Genomic DNA, 25,733 nt, shown 5'->3' on the forward strand with positions numbered 1-25,733 from the left:
ATCCCGATCGTACTAAATAATTTAAAAACACGAGATATTTCACTTATTGATGTGTTACTAAATAAAAATAAAATATCATTTTTTTATTTTTTATTTTAATTAATTAGTGTAAAATTATTTTTTATTTTAATTATCAGTGCATAATTTGTAGTCGCATAATTTAATTTATCCATCGATTATGATTTTTTTTCAGACAGTTGATCAAGACTCACAGTTTTGTGTTGATCTATTAATTGAAAAGAATAATCCTGCGAAAGGAATAAATATTATAGAGCATATGTTATCAAATGCACGAAAGTAATTTGTTTCAACATACGTTGCGGGAATAAATTCTCTCGTTTGACGTCATGATTTCTATAGATATGCAGGGGCAAGCCCGTGGGTGCTTATGGGTCCCTAGTTCGCTATAGGAACGAAACCTGCAGCGACATAACGCAATAGATATGTAAATTGATACAATAATTTATTGCTGATATTTTACTTCCGATCTGCTATTTACACGCAATGGATTAACGCCGCTGTTTACACATAGTTAGAATCGCGAAACCCGATTCGAGAAAGTCGAGGTGTGGGCGCATTAATAATGTTTTCTTTTTTCCCCTCGGTGCCCTGTACATGCGGGGTGTACATGCAAGAAATGAACAAGCCAACGCAATAGTTTTTTTTTCAGTAATAAAAATTCATAATTTCCTCTTCAATTTTCGATAAACGTCACCTAATACATTTGTCCTTTTTTTGTACCATATCATATGTTTAACATATGCACGGAGTAGGGCGTGCGCGTCCTTCCAGTTTTTTTACGCTCGCACGCGGAGAGAATAGTGCGGCAGTAGCGGCAATGTGTGTCGCGTTGATACACAAGAATCAAGGACCCTGGCGTCGTCGCGAACGGACGAACGATAATTTCGATAAAACGTGATTCGCTTCGATTGCGTAGATTATTGCGCATGAACAGCACTCGTAACATCAACTAATTCAGCAGCCGTAACAATATTACGTTCGCACTTAAACGTTCTACCTCTATTAACGATGCTACGCTCTCACTAGACGCTAGAACACCACATTTAGGATCCGATGAAGAAATTTCCATTTGTCGAAAATGCATCCGGATAAGCATAATTCTGTAAAGGATACTCTGTCGTGTCTCGATCAAAATTCAATTGTATTTTTTACCTTGAAGTTTTCAAGACATTTTCGATGCTCCTATTAAAAAATCTTCTATCATACTTTTCATATCTTCTCTTATCTTATATCTTATATTTTTGCGAATTTGTAAATTCCCTTAAGCTTAAATGAAAAGAAAATTCCGACAGACGAGTTTGCTACATCTGTTAGACTTGAATGTGGTATTCGAGATCGGCTTTTGAAGTACGGTGTGCTTGAAAGTTACACGTCCAACAATGAAATCGCACATGGCTCATAAATTTCGATTTCTTCATTCTTTGATCTCTCAATTGAATCGCGAAATTTTAGAGAAAGTTTTACTCCAAAAATGTAAAAAATCTGTGTTCACTGCACGTAGCACTTTATACAGACACGCATTCAAGTATAAAAAAGACGTCCTTTCAACCGGTATGATCTAATATAACGGTATAAGCTAAGAAAAAACGTGCTCGTACGGTCGATTCTCATCACAGCGAGCTTCTATCTTGTACCCCGAAAAATAAAGATTTTGGAGTAACGTTCTCTGTAAGATTTACCGATTCAATTCGCGCTCAATTGTGGATCAGAATATCGATACCTAATATTATCGTGCTCAATAATATTCAGTAATATCGATATTCGGATGACGATATATATATAAATACGCATCCCCCCGTCCCTCCCGGGTGCATCGCCACAATATTTCTCTGCGTGCGAGCGTGCGTGCACGCGCGTCGCGCGCACGTCGCACACATGCTACTACATCCAACGCAATGTAAAAGTTCGTTCCGCCTACATGCCGAACGTGCGCGTGCAAAATGTCACGCGAGCACGCGCGCACACGTCGACGCTCTATTTATATAATCTATATAATATATAGTGTAACTCTCTGCGCGGGATTTTCGTCGCGGCGCGCGTGCATGCGTGAGGGTACACGCGGCTTTCGCATACGCAGATGACCATACGTATGCGTGCACATATATGCCACATATGGCGTTTGATTGAGACTACAAAAACATATGCACAGCTCTTCTTCTTCTTCTTCTTCTTTCTCTTCTTTATTTCTTTTTCTTCTTCTTTGTCTTTCCCGCACAATTGTAAAACGAAACGTAAGTAACGTGCGTTCACGTAAATTGTACTACGGTAATATTGTAATCGTGATAGGTGGTTAGCAATAGCAGAGCAGCGGTGGCGAATAGTGTAATAGCACTGTTGGTTTTCATTATCCATATAGCAACAATTCTTCTTGTTCTCCCTCCTCCTAATCTTTATTTTTTTTTTGTCATTTTTCTTTACCAACGCCCGCGCGCGATTCGTAATTAATCGTAATCGTTATGATCCTCCTTATGTACAACGTACGCTCGGTGTAACGCGTACATTTGCCACTCAACACGATTTACAACGAGCTCTCTTCCTCGGTCTACATGTGTACATATAGATTTACATATGCATTAATGCACATATACGCATATACGTTTGTTGCGTGCACGTCTGTGTAGGCGTATATTCTCTCTTTCGCAAATGTGTTAATTACATCGATCGAATAATGATCGTCACCGCCATGAAATTAGTTACATGTAACTTACACACACACACACACACATACACACACACACGCACACACACACACACACACACACACACGCACACATTCATTCACTCACTCACTCACTCATGAGAAACGCTCGCAAATCGCTTGCGCTTGGCATATCGCGCGAGACACGTCGATCCGAAATTTATTTCTGCATTACTTAACGTGTTGTTGCTTCCTAAGTACTATCCTGCACGACACAGTCAGTTCCATCAACTAAACGCATGAATTCAGTTACACGAACTAGCTGTAGCAGACAAAACGCGTTTCTTTTACACATAAGGTTTTCTCTGTTTCGGATAATTAATATATTAATTAGTCTATCTAACAATGCGTTAATTATTCCTTGATGAATACAATTAATTGAAGTCTCGCCGCGAGTCTCGCCGTGAGACCTCGCAGAGATTCAGGAGATTCAGGAGTCACAAGAATGCCACAAGTGATTATTCTGGTAAAACAGAGCGGCGCAGTTTACTTGTGCTCCGAAATTTGCTGTTGTATCAGCATTATCTCTTGCGGCATTCTCTTGACTACTCATGAATTTATACGATTTCAATTTCAAGATTTTCAAAGTATGCTGATCTATCATAAGAAAATTATTATTCATCACGGTATTCTCCTGATCCTAGTATCACAATTTGAGCAAGAGCTAAATTGCGCAGCTCTGTTTCACGAAAATAATCACTCGTAGCATTCTTGTGACTCCTGAATCTCTGCGAGGTCTCATAGCGAAAGCTTCAACGTGCAGAGAACTCATAACTTTATAATTATGAGCTTTATTCTTAACTTAATTCTAGAGCTCATCAGCTTAATTCTAGAGTTCGTTACATACATGTATATGTAACTCTCTATAAATTATTTACAATTCTTCCTGCACAACAGCAATATATTTGTTGCGTGTAAATTAATAATTCACATTCTTTCACTTATATGTATGTATGTATGTATGTATGTGTGTGTTGTGTATATTGTGTGTTTGTGTGTGTGTATTTATATATATTTATATGTATATACATTTGTCGCAAGTATGCAAGAAAATATCTCTCTGAATCATGTATATAATTCGAGTTGTATCTTTGGATGTGGCCAAAAATAGATTTAACTAACATGATAGGTCATTGGTGGGATCTTCTCGATTCAAGGATGGTCAATTGTATGTTGATCAGAAAGAACACCGTCGTTGTTTCGTTTATACGAGTAATTTTCGCGAAATATGTTACAGTGAATAGAGTGCATAGAGATGGATTATTAATATTCATCTATACATTCTTAAGCGTCATGATTCGAAACGAGTATTCAATCAGCAATACCTTGACCAATCCCTGTATGCTTGCATACTATATAATTGCCGAATTATATAGTATTGTAGTCCTACAATGCAGATTAATAATTTATACAATTGATTACTCGATATGCACGTGCAAGAGCATTTTTTTAGTTTACCATTTTTTTTTCTTTCTTTCTCTATATATACTGCTTGATCGATACTGATTAGGTTAATATAACGTTCTATCTATCATTCACTATTACATATAGGCAACTAACAATAAGTATCTGTACCTGATGGCATTTTCGCGCGTATATATCGTTCATTCGCTTCGATAAAAAAATAAAACACAAAAGATATATGACGAAACATACAATGATAAAAGTCTAAAACTGTAAGTACGATAAAAATTCCATCAGGTATGCCACTAATTTGTGCTTCATCGATTAAGTGTGTAACAAAGAAGTACCTTTTTTGTTTTAAGACTTTAAAAAGTAGCAGCCCTATCACAGTGTGGCTCGGAGTGAAGGCGATTTTTATAATCCGTTTAAAAAAGATCAGAAGTACTTATAAAACAGACTCTATTTGCTTGATCTCCTTCTCGGGTGGCTCTAAGGGTGACGGCGCGGTTTCTACTATCTCCGGTATATCCTCCTCGTTCTCTTCCTCAATATCTTCGTCGATTGGAGTCAATGTATCTAATATCACAGGTTGAGTCTGCAACAACGTAAAATAATTCGATGAATTATCGTATAAGTAATAATAATAATTTTTTATTGCCATTGTATAATATCAAATATCATATTAACAAGAGATACAGAATAAAAGAATAATGAAAGAAGAAGGAAAGTGTTGCGCAGGCAAAAGGGTCAACAAGGATGCTGTTATAATGCCTACTTATTACATTATTAATAATAAAACAAAGAAAATAATCAACATACAATATTCATTGTAATAACAAAAAAGAAAAAAAGAAAAATTTCGATATTATCTTGTAAGTTGGTGAGAAATACTATTTTATCAAAAATGTATCAATGAAACTAACGTCAAATGCAAGAATAATGCGATATAATTAAATAACACCGAATGAAAAGTTGATATAAATTATATAGACTTACCTGCGGTGTAGTACACCGTTTCATAGCAGGGGCCATGAAACTAGTAATAGTGCTTACAAGGAAGAAGAACCCTGCCATGAAGAACGGGATACTGTAACTTTGCGTCGCATCATAAACAGCGCCCGCTAAGGGTGAGCCAACTATAGCGGCAGCCCCTCTGAATAGAATTAAAAGGCCGAAAGCGTTCGTTAATTTGTCTAATCCCAAGAGATCCACCAAGATGATTGACGTTAATGAGATATAGCCAGCTAAAATCGAAATAATAGGATAGTAAGAATATTCAAAATTTCCAAAATAAGCTGGACATTCCATAATACTTTCTAAAATAATAGATGTGCGTAGTTGAGATACTTACATATTGCTATCCCAAAAAATATGCTCATGATGATATAAGCGGCATAACTATGGCAAAATGGCGTAGCGGCCACGGCGATTGTAGATATAATTAAGCAAATATTGTTCAGCAATAAGGAATCGACTTGCGGAAAATCAGCGACATATCCACAAGCCACACGACCTATGGTGTTCGTTATTCCAATAATAGATAATAAGAATGATGCAGAGTTGCTTTCAATTCCCTTAAAAAAAAAAAAAGAAAGAAACGACATTTATTGAATTATGATGTTGCATATAATCCAGCGATATACTGGAGATTAATAAATAACGTACATCTAAGACCGCGGCATCCACCAGATATACAAAAGGGACGTACAATCCAGCCATACCAAACACATTGCTAATACCAATTAGGAGGAAAACAGGATCTTTCAACAAAGACATATCCATCATCGTCGCTAAAGCTTCCTTAAACGATTCGGGTAATACCAAGCAAGGACACAATGGCTCTAAAACATTAAAATCTAAATTATTTTTTTTCTGGGCTTTAATCGTTAAAATTATCGTTTAAGTTATATATATATATATGTTAAGTTCGAATCAGGAATAATGTACAACGGCTTACTATGACTGTCATTATTTTAAACGGAGCATAAGCAGACCTACGTATGTCCATGTCAACGGTTCCGATCAAAAAAAAAAAAAAAAAGAGAGAAAATCGTGTCAAACCGTAAATCGGCGATAGCCCCCATTTGCGAGAACTACGGAATTCTGCTTTATGCTTTTTCACGCGCGCGTACCTTATTTGTCACGTATTTATGCTCGCGTAATCCGGATCTCCTTAATAGTATATATATGAAGAAACGTATGTACATACGTACATATAATATAAAGGAAAATATACGTACGCTGTTGCGCTTTTTCTATATCGATGTCTTTCAAATCACCACGTACAGATTTGGGGAGAGATACAACACTCTGACGGTAATTGGCGAGGGATTTCTGGCTTTGGTACTCTGGTAAATTGACTACGCTACCACTGTAGAAAATATCCTTTCTCGACAAGGGACGGACCATCATTGGTTTCTCCTTTGGGATACTAGCTTTACTTGTAGTAAAAGTAATACTCTCACCGTCCTAAAAACAGACAAATATCGCGTATATTATTTATGAGATTATTAGAAAAATGTTTGTGCGTTGGGAAGAAGGAGCGTTTTCTAAGAAAAACGCGTTCGAAAAATCTATAAAATAGATCTGACTTACATCAACCTCGGCATTATTATTTCGCGATCCCAACATGCTGCTCGTGGAAAGTCTCAGATGCAAGCTCTTTCGGATATCTCCGTTAGAATTAAGCGTTGTCCTAGAATTCTTTATTGCACTAAGGCTAGGCTTGTAACGTTCGCTGGTACTCGTCTTACGGATTCTGTCGAAGAACGGCACGGAGCCGTTTTTAGGCAAACCTTGAACGTGGGTCGTGAAAGCCGGCTGCGATGCGTTTCTGGGGATTATCGTCTTATTAAACTCGTTCTCGGGCTTCTCCGCTTCCTTCGTGTCTTTGGTTTCATCGATACTCTTCCTGCTCTTGGTCTTGTTGGAAATATTCTTTAAATCCATGCTGCCACTATCGCTAGTATGTCCACTAGATGAATGCTCTTGCACCTTCACTTCGGATATGGTGGGAAGGGTTGGCACCGTCGGAACTGGTGTTAAAGGAGTTCCTTTAATATTACGGGTGTTCAATTGAAGTACCACAATTATTTTGATTACTTGGAAAGCGCCCGTGGATTATGGAAACGTACGTCATTTTGATTTTGAGATGATTAAATTTTCCGCGCGTTTTCCCAATAATTCACAAATTTTCAAATTAATTACAATATTTTTACTTTAAGGCTAATAAAAAGAGGGCTATTGAACAGAGCTGGTTCTTCGTGCTGAAGTGCTCTACTCAACAAAATTAAAGCATCTCTTAAAATCAGCGTTAAAAAGAACTAAATTTAAAGTAAAATGTCCTTGCGAAAAATGGTCGCAAAGCTATGTTTAAAAAGTGTTTTAAAGCTTGAAATCTCGTCTTTCGAATATTTCAAACCTCATTTCTCTGCAACAATTTTTTTTAACTGAATTCTTGACAATTTATGACAATTTGTAACAATGTCGCGAATGACAAATTGCAAATACGCGTATGGTATCTTTAAAGAAAACAACCACTTTTGATATAAAGATTTTATTTCTCTAAAGCTGCTACGCACATATTCGCAATTTATCACGAATTTATTGTCGAATGACGACTGCATGATATGTTCAAATTAAAGTTTTCTCTTTAATTTTTTAAGGTTTACTTTTTTCTAAATTAATGCTGTTTTTCAAATCGTTACAGAGAAATGGGGTTTAAAGCCTTCGAAAGACGAGATTTCAAACTTTGAAATTTTTTCATTTTTCTAAACATCATTAAGTGACTATTTTTTGCAATGGCACGTTATTTTTAATATAAATCTTTTTAGAAAGCATTGGTTTTAAGTGATGCTTTAATTTTGAGTAGCATGTATTTCGAGTAAGTAAATATAACTTAATCGATTTCTATGTCTACCAATGTAGATTAAATTTAATCTCTGTTTAACTTACTTTTAATCTTTATCTAGTTGTAAGAATCAGAAGAAGATAAAGAGTAAATTAAACCGAGATTAGAGTTAATCGACACTAGTAAAAAAAGATATTACAAAAACGTTTCGATTTTTGATGTGATCGTCTTCAGTGTATTATTACGAATAAATAATCGTATTACAAAAAAACAGTTGTCCAAGTGTACAATAAAATTGCACAATTTAAAATCGTTATGATATGCATTTTTTAATTGTTTTTACTCGAATATGCTGTTTATGAATGTTTAACATTGTCAACTGTTTTTGTTATATTTGTTTGTAATAATTGAAGTATATATTGAAGATGAGAGCACATTAAAGGTCGAAACGTTTGTGACACTCTAAATTAAATTGTATTTACTGATTCGAAACATATTTCGAAATAATAACTCTCTTGATTAGCCTCGATTATTACTGTTACGTGTCTATTTTCATTTTTTTTATTAATTTTTATTTTTACCTTGTTCTAAGAGATTATACCTGATAATGTAACCGGAATAAAAAGTACGATTAATTTTCCGATATTTGCGACTTACTCCACTTTTACGATCACCGGAACATTTGTCAAATTTGATGATCAGAGTTCCTTACCAGGCACTAATTGGTCTAAATTGAAGCTGGAATGAACACCGGGATCAATATTAATGGGCATTTTCATCCTCTTTTCCATGGATCCGTCCGGTAATTGCACCATAAAGTAGGAGCCACCGATACTACCACGTTCCATTTGAAATCTCTTCTCCTCGGCCATTCTTTGTAGCAACGGCTTGACGGAGGAAGCCTTCGGATATTCCAGAGGTCTCATCATGGCACCGAATACCTAAAAATCATCTATTAGAATTTTTTTTATCAGATATACGAGATGCCGTCTCGATTAATCTAAAGCTTTGTTGTTACCCGTGCACAATCAAAGCAGCGAGGAGCAGCGAGTGAGTGATTTTCACGCGCTGTTGTACTTACTGCGCAATTCAAGATGAGACCGGCCAGGATTAGGTTTGCTCCCTTCCAGCTGTACGCCTCCAGCAACATAGTCGCGAGAGGCGCGAACGCGAATGTACCGAATCCCGATCCGCACACTGCGATGCCGGTAGCTAGGGATCTCTTGGTTTCAAAGTAATAGCCTACACAAACTACTGCGGGCAGATATATCAAACCGAATCCAATTCCTAAAAGAACAATTGTCGAGACGTGAGGAACGAGACGAGGCTGGTGGAATTACAGAGAATTATCGAGGGAATGGATCGTTACGCACCTCCCATAATACCGTAAGTCACCATAAGCATATTTACACTGCTCGAAAATGTCGAAAGTACAAATGCGGCGGCGCCTAAGAAACTTCCTGCCATACATACTGCTCTACAGCCATATTTATTCGTTAAAGCACTGACAACGGGTCCTACGACGTGGAAAAATTAACACGTAATGTAATATGTATAGCGATAAATACGTCACCACTAGATATTATTTTAATGACTACCATATATATTTAGTGTCAGCTTTATTGAGAAATAAAGCCATTTGCCATTACAACAAGGCCATAGTTTAATCTTCTTTCATTAAGATAAAGCGTACTCGAGGATTTTCGATCAAAAGATAGATTGTTCGTCTCACTATTACCAATTTTTTTATAGTGTAAGTATAAAAATTTTTTCCAAGGAAAAATCGATTTCTCCTACGAAGGATGCGTCGTTATAATATTTTCCGGCCGTGGTAGCGTATCCTAGGCTTTAAAGATCAATTTAGCGAAATTTCAGAGGCACTTCGCGTGCGTATCTTACCAGCGCTGAGGTACATTCCAGACAGCAATGAGCCAACCCAGGCGGTCTTGCCCTTTCCCTCCCCAAAGTACTTGACGAATTCTCCGAGAAAGACACCGAACGTGTAGGCAATGCCGTCCACTATCATGTTACACATAAACGATGCAAATACCACCACCCAACCATATCCACCGTCCGGCGGTGGTGGTATATCGTGATACTCGCAGAGCGAACCTCCCTCATCTTCCGGTGAAGCTTCATCGCCACCCGGACCATCGTTCCCCGTTAATCTCGATTGTTCTTCTACTGAGTATTCGCTCTCCGTCTGAAAAGGAAACGTAGCGCAATGATAACCGTGTTATTCTCAACAAACAACATGTGTTAAAAAAAAAGTGATGTATTTTATGCGTTGTAAGATAAATGCATCTCCACATAAAATCCCATCTATAATGAGATGTTTTATTCATTAGAAAATAATTCTTCGTATCGTGTGCGCGCATAAAAGAAAAACGTCTGAGAGAAAAGATAGTTTAAATTTTAAATGTATCTTTTTCTTATCCATGACATAATTTTAATAATGTATCATGCATGCATTGCATGTATGTACATTACTAAAATATGGCAGGTAATTATTATATGAATTTACAGCATCCATTTACGCATCGCGACTCAAATTTTTTTTCGTCGCGACAATTTAGCGCGAATAATTACGTGACAGCGTATACTTTGGGCCGCGTATCGTTTTAATAGTTTCACAGAAAAACCAGCAAACGCATATAATTGAGGACTATGTTGTACCTCGCGTGGTACAAATGCGTAGCATTCGCCTTGAACGAGACTTGCCGTTCACCTTGAATGCTCTAAGAAAAAGCTTCTTTTCGTGTTGGTGCATAAGTACTCATTCTCTAATTCGCTGACTTACAAAATAAGTCGATTAGATTTCTTGTTTTACAAATCATGGACAAATAGAATAGTTTCCCGATATATTAAAAAATGTATTAACATTAACAATAGGTATCTTAAAATGAGCGAAATTATAAAGCATATTAAATTCAATTAATATATCAATAATAATTTTGCCTTTTCCAATGAAAATTATCCAATATTTTATAATAATCGCCTGCCGTAATAATAAGAATTAATTTTTTATACACGAAAAAACTTGAACGTAATTTATTTTGAAAAAGACAGCTATAGATTAGTCACATATTTTCAACTTATAATTGCTATTAAAAGATTGTCTTTTATCCTTTAAAGACAACTATAAGGACAATTGAAAACGTGCTTATTCATAATCTTCGGATTTTGTATTCTCTTCTGTCTCTTTACGTGCAGAAATGCATTTTTCGCGCGAAAGAAACAGCGTCGAAAGCACTAGAAATGAGTCAGATTTTCACACGCGCACAACAGGCGGGGAAATCGGAGAACTCGCGGACATGCAAAATCGTATGCCACGGGCTCGGCGATTTCGTTAATCGCGAGTCCTGAAATTATCGCGGATCGTAACGCGAGAACAGAAGCGCGCGCATTAGGATGATCTCATAACGCAAACGCCAGCACAGATATTAAATAGCTAACTGTGACTTAATCAGTCTCTAAGGCTACATCTGGCCAAGGTGATACACGTCGCTCTCGTAGAATGCAACGCCAAGATCGAATCGATAAAGGAACGGTTGTTTGCGATCCGAGCCGCGTTTCGCGGAGATGCAATTACGTTCGCCGGTGTATCATTAACGCTCAACTCGTTACACGAGAAACGATATGTTGAATTATACAGTGGACGGATTTCTTCAATTTATTTCTTCATGTATAATGGAAAACGCAATCTAGCAGCATAAAACGGTTGTCTGCGTTTGAAATTTTTTTCGAAAGGTTTTTGCGAGAGTAGCAATTATCGATATTTGAAACTGCTGACATTCACGAAAGATACTGGTTTATTCAGCATGTGTGAATATTTCTTTCATTAATATTACGTTCACATTTAATATTATTTCAAGTCAGTTAACACTGCCGAATAATTGATCGGGACGTTTAATCCGGTAACCGCAGGCGATCATGTTGGGCTTTAATGAAAAAAACAGCTTATTAATACCGAGATATTAATATCACGTTAATCGAGAAGGGGAAATATCGAGTTGCGCCCACGCGATGCGACTAATCAACGACGTTTTAGCGCTCGCAGGTGTTTCTATGTGATAATTACACGAGATTATTGAGCTACCGACAATCAATGAAAGCAAAACGCTCGTATGTTATTAATTACTTCAGCAAGCAGAGACGATAAGCGGGAATTTCAATTGTTAGTAAACAGTATTATTTATCCGAATTATTCATCCGCCCGTAATTTTATGTCTTGCAAAATAAGAACGATAGAAAGTATAATTTTATTTAATTATATAGTAGCATTTTATTTATAAGTATATAGAATATATTAAATATGTATTCTCTATATAAAAATTCTTTACATTCCCTATAGAATATAATTTGTATAATTTTTCAATTGCAATTTTATTGTACAGATTCCGTATAATTTCAGTTGCAATCTCGTATAGATTTCATGCAATTTCAGTCGCAGCTGTTCGTATTTTACGCAAATTACTTATGATTTCAGTTCTCATTTGTCGTCAATAAAGTCAATTAGCGGAATGCTTCGCTAGCTCGGAAAATCGTGCAAAATTTTGATATTTCCTTCTCGAGATTATTGATATATATATATTCACCGGCCTCGCCTCTCTATCTCTTTACATCTCGCCGCGAGACACGGAGCCCCCGACGCTAATGAATTTGGATCAACGACCTCGCGTGTCGCGCGGCCGCGAAGACGAATTTAAATGCGGCGCGCGCGCGCCCGCGCGCGAGAGTTGGACTCCGGCCGAAAGGAAGGCCACAGCTGATCAGCTGATCGCGCGCTGTCATTCCGATCGCGCCACCCGACGACGAGAGGCGCGAAGCTCGCTCTCTTTCTCTCTCTAGCGAGAATCCGCGCTCTCCGCCTCGCGATTCGTTCGACCTTGTTTTGCTCGCCGTTGTTAACACATATACGCGCGCCCGTAGTCCCCCACGTACGTACGCACCGTGTCGTAATGCAAAGTAACGCGAAACGCGTGCGTGCGAATGCAACCATCGGCGGCATCGCATCGGCGCCTTCTCCCGCCGATCAACCGGCCCCGATTGTCAAGGCTGAGTCACGTGTCGCCTTCCCCGTCGCGTCCCCGAGAGACGAGCCACGCAAAACGACGCACGATCGCTCGCCGCGATGATGATTATATACGACACGTAAATAGCGATCATCGTTCCGGCGGCCGAGAGGCTGCGCGAACTGCGCTACGAATTACCGGCACGTCCGGTTTAGATTACGCGAAAATCGATAACGGTTCGGAGCAGCAACGGTTGGAGTACGGAACGTCTGTCGCGCGAATTTTCTATGCTCCAACATAGCGTTGACATAGCTCCAACATTCCACGATGAACAACCACCGTATCTGTATCTCGTCTGTTTTGGAGTATCGTGAAAGAGTCGACGGGACGTCTTTAAAGGGATTTAACAGATGTTTTGCTAGTCTTTTAATTCAAACTTTGTTCAGAGATGACACTTTCTGACCGTTGTGTCCGACAAAGTACGAGGGTCAGGTAGAGAAACCTGATTATTTGGTCTCAATGGCAGACAGATTAGATGGGACGGGAAAGAGAGAGAGAGAGAGAGAGAAAAAGAAGCAGGCAAACTGGTATGCAGGAAGGAAGGAAGAAAGGAAGATGGCACGCGAATTCGTACATAACCGACGACACCGCGCGACCATGCCTCTCGCTTCCCCATGATATCATATACGTACCGAGCTGATTTTGCGGACGCGACGCGAGCCGTACTGCGACTTGTTGAGCGACACTCGCGACATTCTACGACCGCCTTAAACCGTCAGTCACTCTTCTTCTCTCTTTCTCTCACTTGCTCTTCTGGCCGTCGACCGCCTCTCTTCTCTTCCCTTTGGCGTCCGCTCGCTCGTTCGCTCGCGGTCGCAACCGCGTTCTATTTTCGAGCGCGCTCGGCGCGATTCGCGGCGACGCGACGCGACGCGACGCGACGCGATTCGCGACGGCCGCCCTCCTCGGTCACGAAAGCGACTTTATCACGTCGTGCAACACTCCGCTCTCCGTTATCGCGCCCGCGTCCCTTTCGCGACTCCTCTCTCTCTTTTTCTCTCTCTCAGTTTGTCGGCACGTTTCTCTCTCGCTCCTTCCGACAACCCGCCACAGGCCCACCCGTCGCGGCGATCACTCGTCGTAATCCGCTGCCATGTCGAGACTCCGACCTGCACTGTGCTGGCGCGCTCGCGTCGTCGTCCGCACTCGCTCACTTAGCGCACTGCCATCGTGCGCAGCGCGCACCGCGCCGGTACCCGGCAACTCTCGCCGTCGAATGTAGAAGTGGGAGAATAAAGGAGAGGGATCTCGCTCCTCGATCTCCTATCTGATCCAAGGAGTGTGCAGTCCCTGCACGAGCGAGCGAGAACGGTGAATATCGTCGATGCCCTCGATGCGCGGGCGCCGCAGTTTTCGCGGCGGGGTCTTCGAGGTGTTTCTCAGATCTCTCCACAGAGAAGTCACTCTTTGGTTAATTTCGTTCGATCGTCCGAGATGATTTGTTCCGTATCGGACGACTTTCCCGATACACTTCGCCTCCAATCTGCTCTTTCTTCGTTCGCTCGCTTTTCGTTTCAGCGAACTGTATCATTTACTTGGTTGGAAACTGTGCATCTTGAGAATTTTCCATTTCGCTCGTTATCGAAATCGCAGAAACGTCTCGAGGATTTAGACGATCCAACAATCTTTTTAATGCACCATGCTCCAATTTTTTATTTAATTTTATTTTTTACCCGATTTATTCCTTTCTCTTAAAATTAAATTATTTAATTAATTAAATTAATTTAATCGCTCTCTATAAAAGTAAAGGTATTTGCAGTGATTTGCTTTCGTCTGTGAAATAACGTCACCGTTGTTCTCGGCAGAGCGAGGGGGAAACCTCAATCGGCGCCCGTGCGCGCACGTGCTAAGTGACTCACGTGTGCGTCGCGGATAAAAGATGCGTGTGCGCACGACGCACAGTGCGCTTGCCGAGCCCCTTGTTTTCGTCGCGTTTTGTCACGTACGGATATAGTACGCCGCTTCCGTCCAAGATGCCCGGGTTGCCGAACCCCGCACGCGTCATCAGCGGAATCAATCGTGTGATTACGCGCGCGGACTCCTCTCGTTTGGAAAACCCGTTGCACTTAAACCCGTTCCCTCCTCGTTCCCGCCAGGTACTTCGTCACGGCTATCGATTCGATATACGGCACGCGGAGGAGTATATCCGCACGTGTATTCGCCGACCGCAGGCTGCAGAGCGGAGCGGGCTCGAGACGAGACGGAACGCTACTGGTTATCTCCGCTAAATCCGCGAGAAGTTTCAACGCGCGTCCGCGATTGTGGGACGCTTCCAGACACCTCCAGAAGCGCGAACGAAAACGCGAACGTCAGAAAGAAATTCGATCGACGCAGCGTTCTCCGAAGCTTTCGACGCACTTTCGCAGAAGAGAGCTAGTCAACGTGAAGAACGGAGAGTCACGCTCCCGTCATTTCCCACGCGATGACGTCTTGGCGACTTCAGAAGAAAATAATACGATCCATTCGTGCACTATATTGTCGCGTTCAAGTCGTGCAGTTTTTTATCTCTCTCTCTATTTCTCTTTCTTTTTTTCTCCTCTCAGTCTTGTCTTTAAAGTAGATTCAACGCTCCCTGTACTCCCCTGTATCGCGATCCTGATACATCATCCTCAAGCCTCCTGCGCAGAACGTTCGAGAGTGCTTATCTCTCAAGTGGATCTCGATGCGTCCACGATATAATCGCGAGTGATCCGCTGGTAGCTTTCCTTTCTCTCCCTCACGCGACACCCGCGAACCCCCGGGGGCTTCTCGGCAGCACTGACAGTTTGCACGCAGTCAAGAACGTCCAGAGTGGCACTATATATCGAGGATATCCGCGACGCAGCACGGCAGATTCTATTTATACCCGAGAACGCGCGGCGACTCTCGAAGCTCGTCGAACTTCCGCGAACAAAGCAGCGGCCTCGTCCTCCTCCGCGTCGTGCGTATATAACGTTTCCTAAATCGAGACCGCGGTTTTCTTCCCCCGCTGATGCGACGCGGCGCGGCGGAGAGCGAGAGATCGCGTTCACGACGTGTGTCGTGCGAGCACCAAAATCGACGCCGGCGGATCGCCTTTCTCGGAGCGAATGTCGGAGCGAACCTCGCGCTTTCGTCGCCTCATGTTGTTGATCTAGAGAATAGCATTGTGTGACGGCGAATTGTACATTCAAATTGATGGAGATTCGCGCGGGGCGCGCATTACGTGTATTTGCGACCTTTCGAGGCGAGCGAAGTCGCCTCGTCACTCGCGACGAGGCGCGCGCGATCTCGACCCTCCGAGCGGAATCGTTTCGCGCGCCTCGTCGACGGGGTTGAGGCTCGCTCGCGTAGCCGCCGCGTGTGACCCTCTCCGTCGAGGCGTGGGACTGTGCGAAGCTCACCTACCATGCCGCCGCCGATGTGTATACACGCCGCACATCCTCGTTCGCGCGCGTGCATCCCCACTCGGACTCGAGAATTGCGTGGCACGTCACGGCGAAGCGAGCATCCGCTCCGGCGCGACGGCGTCAAGGGACGCGAGCGCGCATTTTCCAGCGCGCGTCATTCGCGCCGATCATCCGGGAGAGGAGGGAGATTCCTCGCAGGGACGTTTCGCTTTGTCTCGAGACCCTAACTCGCGTTTATTTCGCGAAATACCGGTTTCTGTAACTTCAGAACAATGGGCAAACTTTTAATACTTGCGATCCCTTTCCACAGAAATTGGACGCGACCCATTAATTTTTTTATCGTACATACAAATGAAGATTAATATAATAATAATAATAATTTTTTATCATTTTAATTTACATATATGTATAAAATTTAATAATTCTAATTGTTTTAGTACATACAGTTTTTCTACATTAAAATAAATTGTACATTAATATCTATTATAATATATAATAATATCTATTATAAGAACAACAAATGTCGCAATCCCCATCAATTAATTTTTACGCGATTTATAGTTTACACATTGTTGCTTTAGAAGAATAAATCCTATACAATCAGAAAATGTATGTATCCATATATCATACATATGAACTAACAATACTTTCTATTTAACAACATTGGATAATTTTCGCGGGCAGATGCGATCGCTCGTTCCGCCATAATTAAACCACGTGCCACACAACTTAAGTGATATTTAGAGAATTAACTCGTTGCGCGCGTCAGAATTGTGGGCCTTGGAGTATGGCGCCTCATTGCTATAAAAATGTTATCCCCAGCAGTGATCTTACGAATAGGTCTGTTTGCGACGGAGAAAACAGCAGCTTCGTATCAAATGAATTTTATGGATTTAATTTTAGAGGAATGTTTGACGCATTTATTTTCGTCTCGGCCAATGGGTGATTCATTACGATCTGTCGTGGGACGTTTGTCACGTACAATAACCAGCATTCAATATCGCGAGCTCCCAATTAGAAAGGGCTTAAGGTATAGTCGGACAAAACGGACGGCTGATTGAAACTCGATAGAACCAGAAATTTTAATTTTACGAGATGGCGTCTGAGTTCACAGATTCTTAAGAAGTCATTATTTTCGAATCCCTGTATTATTAACTTACGATTCCGAGAATTGCAATCGCTGGCGACAAGTGGAAGAAGCCTCGTCTTCTTTCGCGCGGTTAGAACAAAGCCTTAAGGCCGCCCGTCTAATTGTGAGGCCTTCGATCGAATCAGAGAGATGGAACTTACAACGAAACGCTGGTCGAGACGCTGGTCCGCCGAATCGGCCATAGCGCCGTATATATCGTGTATACACAATAACGCTCGTTCCCTTCGGGCTGCCTGCCGTGGCGAGGATCACGGCGAACGCCGGCTCCGTGTCGGCGCCGTGCCTCGTATACGAGCGAAATAATCCCGGGACAATGTCAAAAGTTAGCCGGAACGCGGCCGCGAGCTGCGGTCACGCGAAGCACTGTGCGACCGCGCGGCGCAATGCTCGCGCGCGCCCGATGACGCTTATGAATTAATTAGATAATAACCAGCGACAATTAGAGCCGAAGGCACGGACGCATGAAAACACCATCTGCTTCTCATCTCCGCGGAAAAGTTTCGCGGCGGTCTGAACGCGGCGCGAATAAATAAACGGGCGTGTCTGTTACGGTATATGAATCCGCTTCACTTCGGTTCCGCGTTAATGTAATAATGATTGAAATCTTCTGGGAAAATTTATTGACGCACATTCTTGATGATTATTTACGCGCATTAGAATTTTTATAAGCCTGCGATTTGCAAGATAATAATGCTCTCAAACATTCAAATTAGTATACTTTAATATGAAAAAGCCTTCAGAAAAAATATTCTATTTTTATATAAATTTTATCAATTACTTTACAGAATTAATCTTTTCAGTTTCGCAAGCTTTACAATTTTCAAGTTTCTAAAATCTACAATAAAATCCGAATAAAATCTACGGATTAAAAAATAAATTTTTACATTTAGGAATTATTTTTGTAAGTTGAAAATGTTTCTATCTAAATTATTTAATCTAAATTATTTAAATCGATGAAAATACTTGTTTATTTAAATTTTTTCCTATAAGGAAATATCTAAGCTATGTTAGCACTTAATGGAGGTAGACACTTAAGTCTCGATATTGTTCCTCATCCGAGGAAAATAATCTCGGGATAAATCGTGATAATCCTGTGTTTGCACAAACAAAGCTCAAATACATCGCACACAAGATAGACGATTTCAACGAAACGAGTTTCGAAGTTACTCGTTTACGCGGCCTGTTTATCGGCCTGGTAATTTGCTCGGAGCGCACGTAAGGCCGATAAAAATTGAAGTGGCTGTCGCGAATGATAAACGAAAAACTCGAGCATTATTGAGCGCGAGGTATCGACTATTCCCGGAATTTTGTTTCCGGGGCGAGATTATTTAATCGCGAGCCGATCGCTGCAATTGCTTGCGCGAATAATTTACGATTAAGAATCCTCGAGCCCAAAGGGAGAGCAACGTTCGATGAGTCACATTTAGTATTTGTTTGTGCACGCGCTCTAATTACTGGCAACCTTACTGGTTTGTACCACCGCCTGTTGATAGCGAAGTCCACGCGCTTCCGCGCGCTACATTCTCAGACGCAAACGACCGCGAGCGCATTGCGATGTATAGTCATCGCGGAAATGGACGTATAATCGTAAAGCGAAAATTCGTTAGGAGTGAACGATATTTTTTAGCGATTGAAATTAAAATTAAATTGAATTAGGATGCAAACAAGTAAACCCGTGTAAATTCCGATCCCGGTATCGAGACATATTTTTTTTTCCGACGTAGAACGTACAACTTTTATTACGCACAAATAACGATAACTTCATTGATTTATCACGGACATTCCATCTTACGTAATTAGGAGTCTATCGTACGTGAAGTTATTGACGCGATATATAGAGAATTTAATCGACACAAAATAATCTGTGGCAGAAACGCGATCTAATATCTGACGGTTGAACAGCCGCGGATGCGAGGTGTGTTCGACATCGATAAAAGGACGATAACGGGTTCAATAAACACTCAAAAGATAAGGGGCTCGGGAAAGTAGATCTTGATCTTCCTCGAGTCACGAGTGTGTTATAAACCATATTGCGCGATAGAAGTCATCTGCAGTTCGGAAAATGAAGTGACGGTCTCTCGAGTTGGTCTTTTGTAATTTTTCAGTCGAAGAATTTTTTTACATAAAGAGAATAATTGATAGATATATATTTAATATATAATATTTTAAAAATTACAACGAAAGAGAGAGAGAGAGAGAGAGAGAAACATGCTCGCGGAAATGAGCATATATCATCGTCCGAGATACAATATCATGTTTAGTCAGTGCCGCGATGTCGCATTATCAATTTGCTCGTCAACCAGCCTACAACCCACTTTCACTCACGCATTTCGAGATTGCTCGGTCATGTGATGCGCACATTTTTTTGCCATTTACCTTGAGGAGACCGATTGAAAAATAAACGCTAAAAAGACACGCGCAAAAAATACGGCGTAAATCTGCAAATTGCACGTCACAACGAAATATCGATAATTTGTTTAAAAGGCCATTCAGGCACTTATTACGTGACTCTCTTTTTCAGAGAACCTATTTGCTCTATTTCAGATAATATTTAATGGAACGGCAAATAGAGGATTATCGTTTTTAATATTTTTTTGAAGTTCCTAAGAACCCCTCCCAACGAATTCAATGATCCCAGAAACAGAAAATTATCTTGTAAATTCAGATTGCGTACGTCTATATTTTTTACACGCAATTGATTTTCCTCGCCGTTACTACATTCATTGTACGCGTAATTTGTCTTCCTCCTCCATTAGCAGCAGTGCGTAAATTGTCTGGAAATGCATATCTGTTCGGCGAATGTATTAGCGACGAATGAATCACGTAGCGAAATGTCGAGTCGCCGTAAAACAATACGATCGCAAATAATAAGCGAGCGTAATGTCGAATCAACGACGAGGAAACTTAATTTCTCAAATTTATTCGCTCATTTATTTGCGCGATATTTGAATCTATTAATAATCTTTACTATTAAGGAATCATAATGTGTGACGGCCTTCTGGAAATTTTTCCTGATAAAATATCGATAATATGTATATCCGTTTGAATATCGGGCACGTGTGAAACGCATGTATAAGAAATAGAAATCCGCGCGCAGAAAGACTAATCGCGTGCTCGTGGCATTAATTATTTACTGCCGCCAATTCATTTGGCGCGTATCGATCACAGCGGAATTTCGTGGGAGAAAGAAACAGAAAGTTGAAAAATTACGCCCACAAAGTAATCGTACGCCGTCGCTTCGCAACCGGTTCGATTCGAATTCCTGCTAACGCTGCGGAGACGCGAGATCGCGCTCGTCGAATCACGTCGACCACGTGGGATGTCTTTCCGACAAAACCCGACGTATCCTTCGATGAAAGATTCTGCGAGATCAAAGACTTGTGACGTTAAAAATTTTACATATGTAAAATGCGAAGTCATCACTTATTCATCGCTACCGCGGATGATATTTTAAACATTGGCAAACGTTGAAAAAATAAATATATATAAAATAATATAAATTTAAAAAATATATAATATAAAGATAATTATATAATACTCCTTGTTATGTTAATTACGTTTTAATGCGCCTTTATTTTAATTGGAAGCTCGTCAGAGTTGGAAGCTCATAGAAATTTTACGTGATCGAGTTCAGATTTTGTCATCGAGAACGACCTCATTACTCGAACATAATGACGGAAATTCGACAATCAACGATATCAATTTCAACGCTTAATTTCTTTAAGCGATATAATGTAACGATATTGTGATTTTATTCAATATTATTCAGACATGCTTGAGATTATGTAATAATTGCCCGTAAGTAATACGCGATTATTTCATATATTATAATACTGGCGTTACTGATCTATACGGGATTACATAATATTATTCAAGGATGCAATTGTCTTTCGTGCGAGTTAAGCCATCGATCCGCCAAGGCCGTAATACGCGCGACCGTTACACTTACCTTATTTTTAGGCGACATCGCGAGGGTGGCGGGTCTGCCCTCTCGGCTGGAGGCGAATGCACCCTCGCGAGGCGAGCGACGCGGGCGCGAGCTAGGCGGTTGGCGGTCGCGGGCGAGACGCGCGGGAAAGCGGTGGCGAGACAGCGAGAAGGCGCGGGGCCGCGGCACCTGACCCGCCGGTGACACACACGGAACGCGAAGAGAGAAGGTAGAGAGAGAGAGAGAGAGAGAGAGAGAGAAGAGTCCGTTTGTTCGTCCGTATAGGAGAGCTAACTCGGCGCGAAACGCAAACGCGAACGCGACACGCGCGCGAACGATAGAAAATGCGCTCGCCTCGCGTTCCGCTCAACCACCGGCCGACTTAATCGGCGCGGACACACGCAGTGCACGTCCATCCGATTTCCCCACCACTCTCCTCGGAAACTTCGCATCTCTCGTCGCCGCGCTCTCGTCCCGTTGCCCCCCGTGGTCCCCCCGGGCCCCGTTGTCGTCGCGTCGTCGCGTTTTACTCCGGCACGTACACCCGGTGCTTTCCGCACTTCCCTGCATCCCGCTCCGCCTTGCGCTGCGATCTCCAGTCCCTCTCTCTCTCTTTCTCTCTCTCTCTCTTTTCTTTCTCCCTCTCCTCCCGCACTCTTTCACCCTGTCGCTTCTCTAAATGCGACCAGCGGCGCGTTATTTACCGGTACGCGTTCATGAACAAAGCGGTTGAGCCATCGTCGGCGACGAGTACAAAGTTCTGCACGATGTAATTTCTTTGGAGCGCGCGAAACCGCTACACGCGTAGTCGAAATCGATTTTCCGAGCAACAATCTCTCTCTCTCTCTCTGTCTGCCTGTCTGCCTCGCGGACGATTACGACGTGCGTGATTATCTGATCGCCACGTGCAAACGATCGCGATAATCGAGCCGAAGATACGCGACTTCTGATGGCGATTCGATTGTAAAAAAAATATCTAATGATAGATTTTTACATCAGGACGTCGAGAAACCTCATTCGGATTCTTTGACCGAAGCGAAATCGACGTGCCGCTTCTTCGGTTACAAAGACATTCAGCATTGAGAGATAAGATGTCTAAATATAGACAGTGACATCCAACTACATTTTTGTTGTTGAGTAAAAATCGATTGGAAATCAGCCAAGAAATCTATGCATTGGAAGAATAATGCATAGAAAGAGAGAAACGGGAAATGTCCCCTGTATATATACGTAATACCGTTTTTCCATGTGCGCATCGATTTGGATCTTGTCGCAATGCTGTCGAAACGTGCCAAATTTCGGAGTGCCGTAAGACACGAATTAAGCTTCCATGCACTAAATCACACGATGAACGATGACGTAATAGTTTCGAGGGAACGGCGCGCAAGTTTCGTTGTCGGGTGATTAACAAGGGAAAATAGTCGCGAGTGTTGTTCATCGCGATCTCTGCACGGGCATGTGATTCACACGATTTCCGCGAGATATATTATTTTAATTATCAGACATTATATTACACCGGTAATACCGGCATTTTACTAACGCGATACGCACAGCATTAAACGCGATAACGATATCTTAATGCGATATTACCGCAACGTGTTTGCAGAAATCAGATTCCCGCTGTCGTTGATGAGAAAGCTTCATTTCTCAAAACTTGGCAAGAAATGCGAATATTATTTACGTGTGGAATAATCGTTCTATACACACTTTCATTTTATACTTTTATTTAATACCGACGCGGACGGTGCGAATAATAAAATTGATTTGCAAAGGCGTTTCTAAAAATATATTCGACCTTAGACGTCGAAAATTGAATTTTTCATGATGTGAAATAACAGATAAAGGTATCATTTAAATTTCCTCGATTTATATAAATTGCAGAAAGCCAAGACAAACATAATTCCTTAGAAGCAAGCAAAATTTTAAGCGAGTAATCGATTAAGGCATTCTGCCGCGTTAATTGCCGTTAATTTGGCATCATTTTACGCTGAGCAATGTAAAACAAAACACATATTATGTTAAATAAAATAAAAATAGATATATATGGATCGATTTTTGTTAGTCCGCTGCTAACCAAAGTCATTCGACATTGCGTTGTATTTTATTAGTTTTTGTACATTTACGGATTAAAATGAGACACACACACCGATAAAAGCAAACACGCTTAACAGACACATTTTTAGATTCTGAATACAACGTTTCTATGCGATTCATATCGCTTTCCAGTCAGCTTTGCAGTCTCCGATTATCGACACGACATAAGTATTAAAAATAACAGAAAGCTATACCGATATAACAGTCGTAAATAGAACAGTCACAAAGTCGCATACAGAGTGCATTTATATTTCTGTCGATATTCTCGGAAAAAAATTTCCCTGGTGAAATGGTAAGATACGTATCTCACGTTTCCTCCGGGAGACTTAGAGTGTCGTTTCGAAAACAAAAGACAAAAAAATCAGAGGGAAACGGAAATGCGAAACGGAACACTTACGATGTTGTTCGCCACGATCGTTGGTTTCGGATGTATCTGCAGGCCGTCATCGTCGCCGATCTGCTCGCTAATCTGCTCGCGGCTGGTGACAGGGCCCATTTCAGCGTCTCCTGAGGACGAGGGACGGGGAGCACCGGCTTCCGTCGAAGACCGAGGCGCCGGCGGCACCTGACCGACCACCGATCGACCGCGATCCCTTGCAGGGGACGATCGAAACAATGATCCGGGTCGACGGTCAGCCCACCCACCGGCGGCTTACGATGCCCCCATCGGCGTTAGCCTGGCAGGGACCTCACGGAAATCAGCCTCCTCGGCCACATCTATCACGTCCATTTCACGTTCACAGCCTCGCAAAGGGCGATCGAGAGAGTCGATCGCGCGAGGACGATCGAAACGCGCGCGCGTATATAGCGTATCCCTCTTCTTCCTTCCGCACCCTTCGTGAGACTGCCTCCCGCGCGGATAATCGTCGTTCACCGACAAGGTTCTCGAGGGAGCTTACCGCTTGCAAGTCCGGTGGCGGCAGGTCTTAAACGTTCCCGTTCCTCTGCTTCTCGTTATCATCGCGATAATTCGGAATGCTCACGAACGCCGGCCACTTTTCCGTCACTATTTGCACGGTGTTCGAAAATGATATCTGGGATGACATCGAGTCAGTACTCGTATCTCGACTGGCCTGCGCCGGCTTCGACGACAGTGTGAAACATATGACCACCGATCGTCTTTGTATAAACTCCGGGAACTCCAAACCTCCTCGGCAAAACAATGAGGATACTTTTGTTATTGCCGCACCAGTGTCCTTTGTGAATTCTTTGTGGATTCCTGGAAGTTATCAAAAGCTTCTTCCTTCACGTTTACTGCAGCCCGGCGACGTGGATATTTCGACGAGGAAAAACTTTGCCGACAGTCCCTTAGGTCACTGGTTCACCGGTGTGTCAGTCTCCGCGGTGAATCCCACGACGATCGATTGTGCCCGTTTTTCCCGAGCGTTACCAAGAAGCGTTGGTACCAACGTCCCGACGACGACGACGACGACGACGACGACGAGGACGACGACCACCACGACGTGTCACACACCCACCGGCCGGCTCCGGATTGCACCGCGAGGAGGGAAGAACTCGCGAGGCGCGCGATCGCGTGCGCGGGGACGAAAAGGTCGTCGACGATATCGGGGGGGAAAGGCCGGATTTCGCCGGTTTCGGCCACGCGGAAGGTAGAAAAAAAGAAGAAAGGCCGAAAAGAGAGACGCGACGGAGGTCTCCTCCTCGCCGGGGAGAAGAAGTTTCCTCTCGCCAGCAGGCTCTACCCCGCCGCGGGTGGGTAGCGCCGCGGCGCCCCAGGATCAATAAAACGACCGCCCGGCCGTCGCCTGTCCTAGGGTCCTGCCTGGCCTCTGCCTGCCGTATGCTTGCCGCGACGTCGGACGCCCGACCCGACGTCCCGACGCGGCGCGCGTGTCCCCGCCGCTCTCCGCGCGTGCACCAATCCCCGGACGCGGCGACGCCGCGGCGCGGCGTCGCGCGTCGCGCCGCGCTCCGGCGCGATCTTCCGCGGGCCGCGCGCACGCCCGCTCGCGTGCAGAACTCGCGCCGCGGATCGATATTCGACGGCGGTGGTCAGGAGCGTCGACGGGAAAATCCGCGAAAACTGCACGATTCGTGGAACTCGGCGGCTTTTATGAGGGGATGACATAAATTAAAGCGGGGACTGACATAAAGGGTTGAGTTAATCGCGGAGGAAACGCGTAT

At 42.4% G+C, this 25,733-nt stretch overlaps 2 protein-coding genes across 5 annotated transcripts in view; one reads left to right on the forward strand and one right to left on the reverse strand.

Annotated features, from left to right (window-relative positions):
• Positions 1-25,733, forward strand: part of LOC105449296 (gamma-aminobutyric acid receptor subunit alpha-1) — a 116,843-nt gene that overhangs the window by 55,965 nt on the left and 35,145 nt on the right. The window lies entirely within an intron of this gene.
• LOC105449302 (monocarboxylate transporter 3) lies at positions 4,190-24,099 on the reverse strand. 4 transcript variants are annotated; one of them, XM_011688437.1, is made up of 11 exons: positions 23,986-24,099; positions 9,873-10,176; positions 9,347-9,490; positions 9,055-9,260; positions 8,686-8,914; positions 6,719-7,158; positions 6,364-6,592; positions 5,789-5,964; positions 5,475-5,697; positions 5,120-5,367; positions 4,190-4,718 (listed from the first exon to the last, which is right to left on the reverse strand). In XM_011688437.1, the coding sequence occupies exons 1-11, from the start codon at positions 24,082-24,084 to the stop codon at positions 4,569-4,571; spliced, it is 2,448 nt and encodes an 815-aa protein (XP_011686739.1). In that variant the 5' UTR covers positions 24,085-24,099; the 3' UTR covers positions 4,190-4,568. The 4 variants fall into 4 exon arrangements, with proteins under 4 accessions (XP_011686739.1, XP_011686738.1, XP_011686741.1 ...); XM_011688436.1 differs by having other exon boundaries at positions 6,719-7,176; XM_011688439.1 differs by lacking the exon at positions 23,986-24,099 and adding an exon at positions 21,516-21,719 and having other exon boundaries at positions 6,719-7,176.

The sequence above is a fragment of the Wasmannia auropunctata genome, unplaced genomic scaffold (assembly GCF_000956235.1).
Source record: "Wasmannia auropunctata unplaced genomic scaffold, wasmannia.A_1.0 LD336076.1, whole genome shotgun sequence".
Classification (NCBI taxonomy): domain Eukaryota; kingdom Metazoa; phylum Arthropoda; class Insecta; order Hymenoptera; family Formicidae; genus Wasmannia; species Wasmannia auropunctata.